At 37.1% G+C, this 12,315-nt stretch overlaps 1 protein-coding gene across 1 annotated transcript in view; it reads left to right on the forward strand.

The window, feature by feature from the left end:
* Positions 1–12,315, forward strand: part of TMC1 (transmembrane channel like 1) — a 136,645-nt gene that overhangs the window by 12,502 nt on the left and 111,828 nt on the right. Inside the window, exon 2 of the mRNA XM_044920750.1 lies at positions 9,278–9,354. Within this exon, the coding sequence (XP_044776685.1) occupies positions 9,278–9,354 (77 nt within the window). The remainder of the gene's footprint in view (positions 1–9,277; positions 9,355–12,315) is intronic.

Consider the following 12,315-nt stretch of genomic DNA (forward strand, 5'->3'; position numbering starts at 1 on the left):
GGGGAGGAGAAGCTAAGGGTACCAAGAGACAGACTTTAGGGTAATATTTTATTCCTTGTCTTTATCTTTTGGTTAAATGGCCTTTAATACAATCCCAGACTGAATATTATGGCAATTTTCCTACTTGCTGAGTCTAAGATATTAAGGTAAAGGTCAGAGTAGATGTGTCTTCCTTGTCTTTCTAGAATTTTAGGTGAAAACTGTCAAAATTTTGTGTGTAGGTATGTGTAAAGCATTTTAACAGCCCTTGTAGATTACTTTAACCTTTGCTATGTGCCAGGCACACTATATTATATACATTGCATTTATTTATTTATTTATTAAAAAAAAAAAAGATTTATTTATTTATTTTAGAGAGGGTGGGGAGGGGCAGAGGGAGAGAGAGAATCCCAAGCAGACTCCTCGCTGAGTGCAGAGCCCCATGGGGTTCGATCCTATGACCCTGAAATCATGATGTGAGCTGAAATCAAGAGTCTGACGCTTAACTGACTAAGCCACCAAGGTGCCCCCACATCGCATGCATTTATTATAGCTTTAATTTTCACAGCAACTCTGTATAGTTGTTATTGCTTCTTCCTTTTACCAATGCACAGAGAATTTAAATAAATTACCCAAAGTTATGAGATGGCATAAAATTGTAGCAGAGCCAAAACACAAATATTCGTCTAACTCAAAAACTCAGGATCTTTCCACTAAGCCAGTTGCTTACTTGAAAACTCTGAGTTGTCTTTTATAGTTCTATGGTATGAAAGTAATAGTTTTAGGGACCCAGATGAACAAAAGTCCTTCTTTTTTCATATTTCTCAGTACTTGGCTACTCATGGAAACAAACTTTCTTCTTCATGGCCATGATGTTGAAAGAATTGGGATTAATCCAAAGGAAATCAGATAGTGAAACATTTATTTATCCTGATTAGTCTTCTGCCTGTTTTCAGAAGTATTTGAAGAACTGTAACAAAAAGCAGATACCCTAAAATTCCCTAGTGAACATGATTGCCCCCTCTGTCTTATGAACTCTACCAGATCTTCTGCTTGTATTTCTGTATTGGAACTTGTCAAGTTATATCTCATGTTATTGTTTCTAGTATTTGTCTGGTTCTATTCTGGTAATCTTGAATAGAAAGACTGTCTGGATTAGGGTTCTCCAGAGAAACAGACCAGTAGGTTATCTCTCTCTCACTATCATTTACCATCTATTGATTTATTAAAAGGAATTTAATTTATTTATTATTTTATTTTATATATTTATATACTTATTATTTTAAAAAGTATTTTCTTATTTATTTATTATAAGGACTTATACATAATATATCCATATAATATATATGATAATGATTCAGCTGCATTTAGGATATAAATTAACACATATTTCACATTCTATGTGAACTATTTTGATAAAATTATAGACCACATACAAATTACTTACAGGTTGAGTCTTACTGAGAATCATAAATTGAGTCTGTAGGGAAAGATTAGAGTGGGTAGTTGGGTGGTCACAATTCTTATACACCTACATCTAGAATTCAGAATTCCTTTTCCTTAACTGATGATGATTTTAATTAATATCCCTAGTTGGTTAGCAAATCCTATAAAATATGATTTTTCCCGAACAGCTAGAGAGCACAAAAAAAGAACAATTCATTCTAGTTAATGACTTGATTTTTCTTTTATTTCCTTCTCCTTCTTTTTAATTTTCCTTAGAAACTAAAATGAACGAAATCATTTCATCCTTCTCGGCGCTTTTACGATTTTGTCAGGAAGACACTTCTTCCAAATTTTAGGAAACTATGAAAGCCTTCCTAAGTCACTCATTTTCTTTTTCTCTGCCTGTCTTCTGTTGCAGTCCTTAACTACAGCTCAGCCATCATCCTGCCTGTATGCTGCCCCTCGCTGCCTTTGTTCTTTAGAAGACACTCATTAACATTTGCTAATGTATGCTAATGAGAAGTAATTAGCATCTTCTGTGCTGAGCTCGGAAGGAGGGATGAAGACCGCACCGAGTTCAGCCAGCCTTGCTTCCTGCTTCTTTATGCTCTGGGAACAATCTTCTGCTTTCAGTTGTTACACATTCCTTTAGTGCTTTTTTGTTTGTTTGTTTCATGTTGTTTGTTTATCCCTGAATCTTGACAAGCATTCTTCTTTGTGACTGGGAATATTGCAGAAATGCTTGGGGGGAGGGAAAAGATTCCTTTTTGTTCTAAGCAATCCACGGATATAAGCATAACTGCCAAGGGCTTACAACACATTATTTTCATCTGGTTGTTATTTTGGTATCCTATTACTATAAAAGATTTTAGCCACAAAAACTCACACAAGAGAATGTATTTTCGTTTCAGCACACTTATTTACAGTGGTTGCTCTTTATGGTGGTAATTGAAATGTGAGAACACACACTCTGAATATATATATGTTATGACAGCGTGGTTAAATAAGAAATGTCCCCTCCCCCAGAATATTCTAAATGCAAAGAAAAAGCAAGACTCACCATTTAATTTTTCCCCGCAACCACGGAGAGCTCTAAAGGTCTTTGTAAATAGCTATTTATTGAATATGAATAGTTAAAAAAAATAAGCCAGTGCCCCAAACCAGATAGAATAAGAGCTGTTTTTGTTTTTCTGTAGACCAATGGTGTCATAAAATATCTAATTACAGTTTCTCACAAATACACCAGTATATAATTCACTGTTTGAAGAACTATGCTTTAGCATTTCACATTTCCTCTTCCAGCTCAGGGGTGGTAGAACTTGGAAACATACCAGCTACCTACTCAGCCTATGTTTAATTTTAATTTCATGTACAACAAAAACAGAAGGGAAAATGTGCAAAAAAAAAAAAAAATTGGTGTGCATGCCCTTACCCTCCTTCTTATGTATATAAAAAAGATTATTATCATTGTAAAAGGATAGAAGGAGGATTTTTATTTCGAGTGAGTTTCCTTTTTTCTCTCTCTCTGTTCTCAGGGTTGGCCATTCTCTCTCCAGGACCTCATAGTTAAATGTTCTCCACAGAATTCATCCTGTTCTGTTTGGCAACTACAATATTTTATATTGCGTTTTTTAATAAAGCAGACATCAGCAGCTATTTATTCCCTACTTTTTAAGGGCTTCACAGCCTCAAAAAATAAATATAATCTAGAAGGAAAAATATTGGAGAATGACAACGACAACAGCAGTTGAATTTCTTGCCCACTCCCTCCTTTTGGGTGGTTGAGTCTTACCAAAAGTCAAAATTATTATTCTTTTTTGTAATTTTATAACCACTGCAATTTTAAATAACTGTTTCATATCTCCAAGATATTATAATGATTGAAAATATGACCAGCCTTTTGGCACTTATTTTAAAAGTTTTCATTAGTGTGGTTTTGAATGTATGTGCTCTGTGGTCCATTTTCTCAATGGTCTTAAGGAAGATAAGAAGGATTCTGACACCTGCAGAAAAAATATCAGCCCCAATCTGTCAGAATAAACCTTTTCCCCAGAATCCTTGATGATATTCAAATGTAATGATCTCATTTTGGTTTTGTTTTTTTTCCCACTCCAAGGATTTTGTGAATGTCTTCTAGTTTACAGGTTTTTATGGTATTTGAATGGTACAGGAATCAAGGAAGTCTTCTCTACTCAATGGCTTCCAACTACTATGCTTAATTCCATCATTTGAAGGTGTTGAGGTTGTTATAAACAAATGTCACAAGCATCTTCTTGTCCTTCCCTAAAAGTAACAAAAATAAAGGGAGCTGCTGATTTAAAATGAATCAGATTTCACATCTTGGGTAGGTTCTATTCTTGAGGAAGAAGAATCACATCCCATCATTTTTATTCAATTTTGCAGACAGTGCCTTCTGTTCCCTATTTTGCACCCATCAGTAACTGAATGGAAGCAGGATGCTGGGGCATTCTCTGCAGGGGAGAGGATACCTTAATGTGGTTTGGTGACTTGATCTAGCATCCAAGTGTCTCACTGGTGGGAAATTCTTTATGGCTAACTTTACTCATTCCTTTTTGAACTTTGGGTTGGTTTACCTTCTGTTTGGTTTTTAGAAAAGCAAAATATCTTAATGTTGTTCTTGGCTATAACTAAACACAGCTTATAAATACCTACATACATACATATATACATATAATTTTCTCCATATCATAATTACATCACCATCATCATCATCGTTACTATAATCAAAAATTAGCAACTTGAGCAGCTACTGGATGTCATCAGACCTAGAAATTTCAGAGCAGAAAATTTAAAGTGTCTATTCCTAAGGAGTCTGCCTTTAAAAAAGATTTCTAAAAATCATAGCTTACTTTTCATAGTTTCACTGGTCAGTTTTCTCTCTTCTTTTTTTTTTTTTCCCCATGAAAAAAGAGGTTTCATGTTTTTGGTAAGGGGATCATAACTCTTCTTCCTTACAAAACAAGGCAAACTTTACTTTGGAATATACTCTCTTAAGAAAAAATGTACTTTTATTTTGTTCATATTTGCTAGCTCTTGACCTTCACATTCTTGTTAAAAAAGTATTGATGGAAGAAATAGTTGAAGACAGTCTAGATTTTGTTAACTTGAGGTGTTTCTAAACTTTGAAATATCACTGAGTACATCAATTTAGAATTTATAACATTTCATATTTATAGTATTTATTTACATAAGTATAAGAATGCACATATGTTTAATTATAACACATAACAAAGACAAAATGCAGTGTTTTGCTTTATATTTATACTTTCCCCCCTCTTATTTACTGTAATATCACCTCATTTTTGCCCTTTTATCTCCCTTTATTTGCTGTATTCTTCCCTTCTTCTCCTTACTCTTCCCCATTTTTCTTTTTCTCTCTTCTTCCGTCACCACCCTTTAGTCCCATTCTTTTGAATTGCTATGCAGTGGACACTATATATAAGCAAGGGGTATATTAGTAAGTTGCCCCATCTCTTTACAAAGACTCAGTCAGAGACGCACAGCTCAGTAACAAAACCAAAAATCACATCAACGAACTAAAAGAACTCAGAATCTGTGGGGCTGTGTTGAGTAATATTATCTTTTCATAACCTACGTCAATTTCTCATTCTCACTGGATCTCTGCCATGAGCATGTAAGCACATTTTGGCTAGCATAACCAGCTGTCTCCTATTCCTCACTGCCCATTCTCTTGTAAAGCCACTGAAATTCAGGCTTTTCCTTACACCGTGTCACTAAATATCTGCTTGCCAAAGTCGACATTGACCTCCACACTGCGAAATCCACTGGTCAATTTTTAGTCCTCATTATATTTGAGTTATAAGCCTACAACACATTTCTTATTTTCCTCCTCCTCCACTGATTATTCATTTTCAGTGTCTTTGGTTGGTTTTTCTTCTTCTCCCTGTCCTTTCAAATTTTGGAGTTTTCTTTTTCTGTTTTGTTTATATTCATTTACCTGGTGATCTCACCTGGTCCTGTGGCTTTAACTAGCATCAATGAGCTAATAATTCCCAAATGTGTATTTCCAGACAAGACTTCTCTTCTGAACTCCAGACTCAAATATCCAACTGCCTACTCAACTCAAGCATGGGTGTCTAATAGACAACCCAATTCCAGTATGTCATATTAAACTCTTGATCTTCAGCTCCTCCCACGGAGACTATTCTTCCTATAGCCTTTTCATCTCTTTTTCTTCTGACTCTACCTTTCCAGGTGCCAAGGGTGAAAACCTTCTGATTGCCCTTGATTCTTTTCTTCCTCTCATATTCCATGGACATCACATCCCATACTGTTGGCATGGGTTCTTCAGCTAAGATTCAGAAATGTCCTTGTTACGGCATAGATGCATATCCCTTCCAACGCAGTTTAGTCTGAGGTGACATGTGTCTCATTTATATGGGAAGGACCGAAGCTGACATTTCCTCATACATTAAAAAAAAAAAAAGAAGAACCCTGAAAAGAAACACACAAAGAAGCCAAATAAACATAACTAATACATCACTGCTACCACCCAATGAAGCTAGTTAAGATACTCATACCTAATCTTGCATCTCATTTATAAAGTCATTCTTTTGCATAAAATAGCAAGGCTCCTTGGGAAGAATGAAGGGGGGGAAATTGGAGGGGTAGACGAACCATGAGAGACGATGGACTCTGAAAAACAAACGGAGGGTTCTAGAGGGGAGGGGGGTGGGAGGATGGGTTAGCCTGGTGGTGGGTATTGAGGAGGGCACATTCTGCATGGAGCACTGGGTGTTATGCACAAACAATGAATCATGGAACACTACATCTAAAACTAATGATGTATGGGGATTAATATAAGAATAAAAAAAAAATAGCAAGGCTCCTTAAGGTCGCCTTATGTTTTCTTTTATAGTCTACAAACTTCCTCCCCAGAGTATTTTGCTCTGTACTCCCTTGCGAGTGTACAATAAATGCTAATTGGATAAACGAGTTTTTCAGTTTCCAGAGTAATCACCTAGTGCTCCAAACATCTCTTCAAGAGCTCAGTGTGGGTTAAAGGAACAGGCAACACCACTTAACTTTTCTGGCCACTTGGCTACCTTGAACCTGAAGAACCATAAACTTTTAGTGCTATAGATTAAAAAAGAAAGCCTAGAACAACATCCACTTCTCCAAACGATTCCGATGCCTCTAAAATGTGACATTTTGCTGTTGTTTCCTTTTACTGTTTTTAATTACTGGGTCTATTTGCATGAAATGAGGATCTGGGTTGCCTAGGCGTTCATCTGCTCCGATTGCATATTCCTCTCTTAAATAGCATTCTTCAGTGTGGCTTTGCTTGCTGCCTCCAACATTTTGACAGGACCTCCCCCTCCTCTCCTTTCACCATCCTCCCATCACTCCCCAGGAGAGAGGTTATTTTTAAAGGACATAATCAATAGACTTGGGAAGCAGCCAAAGCATAAGGGGGTCATATGATCGGGAATAAACTACTAGGGATTGCTGAGAGAAGGGATGGCAACAGGCTGTGCCCAAAAATTGTCTGAGGAAGGAAGGACTGTCTGTAGCTCCCATTTAAATGTTCTGAGGTATTCTTTTGCACAGGGTTTTGTCTTGGAGGGGTTTCTTAGCTTGGTTCTTTAGCTTCGCTTTGAGTTGCAGGGGATATGGACCACCACTGACGGTAGCTTTTCAGGTCAAATAATGTTCCATTAAAATCAAGGTTGGTCTGAGGCACTTGAAGGAGTCTTAAATCTGGCCACAGTGCTGTTGTTTAGTTCTTGATGCTGATGATGCCTTTGCTGAGGGTTGAGTCAAGAACAATCCAATTATCACAATAACTAGGGAGACAACTGTTTCATCGCCCCTGACTCAACTGCCAAGAGGATGCCATTGAGTAAAGAAAGCACCTAGTGAGAATGTGCAGATGATCATGCACAGGGGAATATCACTGTGAGAGGGTCAGTTCAAGAGGAGGGAAGGGGCTATTTCTGCAACACTCTCCGTTACATGGCTTAGAAACCATAGCGCTTTTTTAGTTCTTTACTTGCAACCACAGGGATGTCTCCTCTGACAGATTTGTAGGTTTTATTCAATAGCCATTTATTACTATCCTTCCTGTACTTGAGAAGATGATCCATGACTACAGCCCTGCCTTTTCTCCTCCCCTGGTAATCAGAGGAAATGGATTTGTTGCTCATCTCCTTGGCTGGGGACATTTCATTCTGCTGTTCTTATTTAACATATGATCCTTCCTAAAGATTTGCTTATATTTTTGTTCTTTTAATAATTTTTCTGTTTCATCATGTCTAGTGAGTCGATTATTATAAATCAGTATAATATTTTGTGTGGATTTTGCTTTGGCTCTGATGTTAAAGAATAAGCTGTGGGTCAGTTCTTGCTATTTGTCATTAGCTGTTCTTATACACACAGATTGGACTGTGCTCCAAGGCTAACCTTCTAGCATTCAAATGCCTTCCTAGGGAATTCTTCCTTGACTGAAGAAGCTTGGTGGTGGCATTAATTACAAATAAAAGTCCAAGGCCGATTGTTAAATGCAAAACATCTCTCGAAGTGTCTGCCTTCACTCTTGCGGACTCTCAGTAGTGACACAAAGATCTTTGTCCTGTGCAGATCCAGTTACAGCCGATAACAGAAGCACGTGTCCAACCCGGAACAAAAGAACACTTATTTTCACATTCTGTGGCTGACGTTGAGTGATAACATTTTTGCATATCCTAAAAATTTTTATGCAGATGCTGTTTAAAGGCAAAAAGTGCTTTTACAATAATCTTCTTTGTGAATGGAATTTAAACTCTTGGCATGCGTTCCGTTTTCAATGTGCCTGTCAAGTTCTGAAAAATAACCTTTGATGGTCTGTGAGCAGAAACAAAACAGAGGTTGTTGCCTCTCTTGGCAGGAACATTGTTTTGTCATCTTTACTTTCTCAGACTCAGGCTCATCCGACTTAAGTAAAAATATGATACAATTACTATTTTATAAACAGGTGACGAGACTATGGTTTTAAAGAAATAGGTGACTCTCATTTTTACCTGGGCAAATTGCAGAGCTTTGTCTCTGGCTGAGACCTGTGATGAATGGATAGTAGATGACAAGCGGAAAAATCTGCCAATTAATATATTTTCACATATTATTAGATAATTACAATTATTTATTTATTATTTTTTTTAATTACAATTTTTTAAAAACCCTTTGATGCCTTTGCAAAAATAGAACAAAACTAAAAAGAAAAAACAGTCTTGAGTCTGGGGTGAGGAAGACACAGACAAAATTGTTCTTTGTTTTGGGAAGAACTGCAAAATCACCTGTTCCCACATCGTCAAGGTAAATCCTATGTTGGAAAATTTAGGCTGTCTCCATATGTGACCTACAGAGATCACTGAAATAGGAAATATCAGTCTTGTGACATTTTCTGAAAGGCTCTTTGACACTGGTAACAGGTTAGAATAAAATATTCTCTATTTTAATAAGTTAATTTGGTTCTAATAACCACATTGCTTATGCATGTGGATATAGTTTTACTAACAATGCAATTTATCATGGAATGCAATGACCCAGCAAACCCCAAGTCTACTCACTGCAACACGGAATTTATTTTGGTAGGAGTTATATTCAGTTGAGCTGACAGGCTTATAATTGATATGTTTTGCAAGTCTTTGAAGGCAATGAAGCAGAGAAGTCTTTGCACAACACTGTCTAGGATGCCGTGGCTGTATATCTTTAATAAACAATGCTGTTTTTGACAAGATTGCTGAAAAATGTTTGCATTAACCACACAGAAAACTTTATGATGAAAATAATAACAGTAAAATCCAGTTACTAACCACTATACCGTCATTTAAAGAATTGCTGTATTTGTCCTTTCTTCAACAGTGCAAATTCAAGTGGAGGAAAAAGAAGATGACACAGAAGAAAGTTCAAGTAAGTGGGGAGGGACCCACATGGAATGAGTTTCCTGTAGAATAGCAGTGAATTCAGGGGACTTGTCCTCTTATCGTGTTGGATTATGCTACTACATGTGAGTGCACGCTACCACGTGTGTGGAAAAATTTGATGCTCTCACAAAAGAGATCAAGTCCAGCAAATGGAATCTCTACTCTAGATTCCATTAATTGGCACACACACACATTCTACCCAATGTATAAGTTACTCATGATCAAGTAGATGGTAGTCCACAAAAATTTGCTTTTTAAAATTTCTCTACTGTTTTCCCTGTTAAGGTCTTTGTCCTAAAAGCTCTTCTCTGTGGCTCAATCTATTATAATAGAACAGATTGGCCATTTTGACTGAATTGATCAGGTGGTTCAATTAAAATGAATAAGCACATTCTTTTGTACTGAATTCATGGGTATTGTTATCTGGTGTTTTTACTTTGTGTAGGTTTAGCTTAAAAGTTTGGAGTGTGATCCCTTGTATACAGACCACTCATGGACTGGAGCATGGGAAAGATCATTATATGAGCAAAAGCTCTGAATTTACTAAAACTGAAAGAAAGAGCAGTATCTCAAGAAGAGTTCAATTCGAGGATATGTCAACACCATCAATGTAATAACCTGAGCACAATATGGCAGCCAGGGAATGTTCATGATGCCGAGTGTTTTCAGTCATTTGATGCGTTTTACATGCAAACAGCTCAGAGTCTCACACAGACTCTGCATGTCATGGCTTGAGTACTGGAGGGGAGGAAAAATAATTTTCCCTCTAGGCCTTCTGAGTTGTTAGGTGAGACCTCTGTAATATAAGATAGTTTAACAAGAGAAAAAACAAACAGAAGTTTATTAATATGTATAGCTCATGTATACACGAGAGATTCTCAGGAAAAATAAGTAACTTTATGAGGTGGCTTAGAATTTAGACTTAAATACCATCTTAATAAGGAAAAAAGGGGGGGTGTGTAGGCCTTTTTAGGAGAGACCAAATAATTTTTAGGAAAGGTGAGTGGGCCCTTTGAAGACTAGATTGGAGGCATGATTGTGACAAAGTTTGTCTGGGTGTGGTATTGACTTCTAGGGTCTTCCCTTGTGATGAGTCAGTCTTCCCTAAGGGTGAAATTGAAATTCGTGGTGAGGGGATTTAGGACAATTCAGTTCCTCTTGGAGGATCTGTGTTTGGGTGGAGGAGGGGAGTTCAGGAAAAACCTTTCAAGGCCTTTGCTGTTTTTCAAGTACCTACAGCTCGATATAATCAACATACCAAAGTGGCACAGTTTGGGGTGGTATGTCCTGAGCTCCTGCAGTCATATTTTGAGGTGGCATATTCTGCTACCCTTCCATACTGAACGGAGACCATTTCCAACAGTAAAACTTTATGCAACTCTGCATTTAGCCGGCAACTGCAAAATAATGATTATTTGTTTTAGAATTTGAATATTTGGAAACTAGTGAAGGCACTAAGAACAGCCTTTTTGTTGCCACGTGGTAAAAGAGAAATCTGATATAATGCTTTTCATCGATGGTCAAACTGCAAGTTTAATAGTTTAGTCTTAATACAAAATATCCTAAAATGCATAGTACTAAGTGGCTGTTGGAGTTCTTGAGTTATTTGTGGGAAAATTGTTTCTCAATCCTTATCAAGGGCTTGTCCTTTCCATAAACGGTGACTAATGTGACTAAAAAAGACTGGGCAAATTTTCAGAATGTCAGAATGGCGTTCACATAACATACAACATTTGCCACATATTTAACAAGTGGAACATCATTCTTGGTTTTGATGACAGTGTATAGTTATCAAAGCCGAGTTTGAAAGTTATCCTTCTGTTTTTCTCTGCTAGCCAAACTTTAGTACTATAGGTAATATTAAATCTCAGATTTGAAATATCCATAAAAAATGATTCAGTAAGTAATGTTAAAAGATAATTAGGGGTGCCTGGGTGGCTCAGTTGGTTAAGACTCAGACTCTTGATTTTGGCTCAGGTCATGATCTCAGGGGCATGAGATGGAGCCCAGGTGGGACTCTGTGCTGGGTGTGGAGCCTGCTTAAGATTCTCGCTCTCCCTCTGCTCCTCCCCCCAATAAAAGTAAAAAACAAAAAGTAAAAAAAGATCAAAAGGGGCGCCTGGGTGGCTCAGTTGGTTAAGCGACTGCCTTCGGCTCAGGTCGTGACCCTGGAGTCCCGGGATCGAGTCCCACATCGGGCTCCCTGCTCGGCAGGGAGTCTGCTTCTCCCTCTGACCCTCCCCCCTCTCATGCTCTATCTCATTCTCTCTCTCAAATAAATAAATAAAATCTTTAAAAAAAAAATAAAAAAAAAAAAAAAAAAAAAAAGATCAAAAGTAAATAAAATCATGACACACACACGTAAGAATGAACGTATTTAATGAACAAACGAGGACTCGGTAGGTGTTGCAACCAGTTCAAAGGAAAATCCAAAGAACAGATACATTTATAGATCAGGGATATTGGAATGATTGTGCAGATGGAGGCATGACTGTTTTGTGGGAGTTTTTTTTTTTTTTTCTGGTGAGGGAAGATTGTCTCTCCACTGGACTGTGTTCATGTACAAGTCTACAGACAAGGATTATTTTGCATTGCTATCTAGTGATCTATAACTTCCAAAATTACAAAATAGCTCCCACGGAATCAGAATCAGATAACACAAAAGGGTACACTGTAGGCAATTCATAGTTTTCCATTAAAGTACAGTTTGCCCCTATAGTAGTTTCTGTTTAAGAGGAGAGTGATAACTATGAGTTGATTTTCTAGTAATAGATTATTCTAAAGATCAGAAGAAGCACATAAACGAAAGTGAAGTAAGATTGTATGTTATAAACTGAAGGAAGGAACTGGATTCTTTCTCTACTCTATCTGGAAGATTCCAGTGAAGTTATGAACAGATGAGGCATTGATGAATAAAATAAAATGTCATTTCTCTCAGTTTTATATT

Source organism: Neomonachus schauinslandi, chromosome 13, assembly GCF_002201575.2.
Source record: "Neomonachus schauinslandi chromosome 13, ASM220157v2, whole genome shotgun sequence".
In the NCBI taxonomy this organism is placed as follows: domain Eukaryota; kingdom Metazoa; phylum Chordata; class Mammalia; order Carnivora; family Phocidae; genus Neomonachus; species Neomonachus schauinslandi.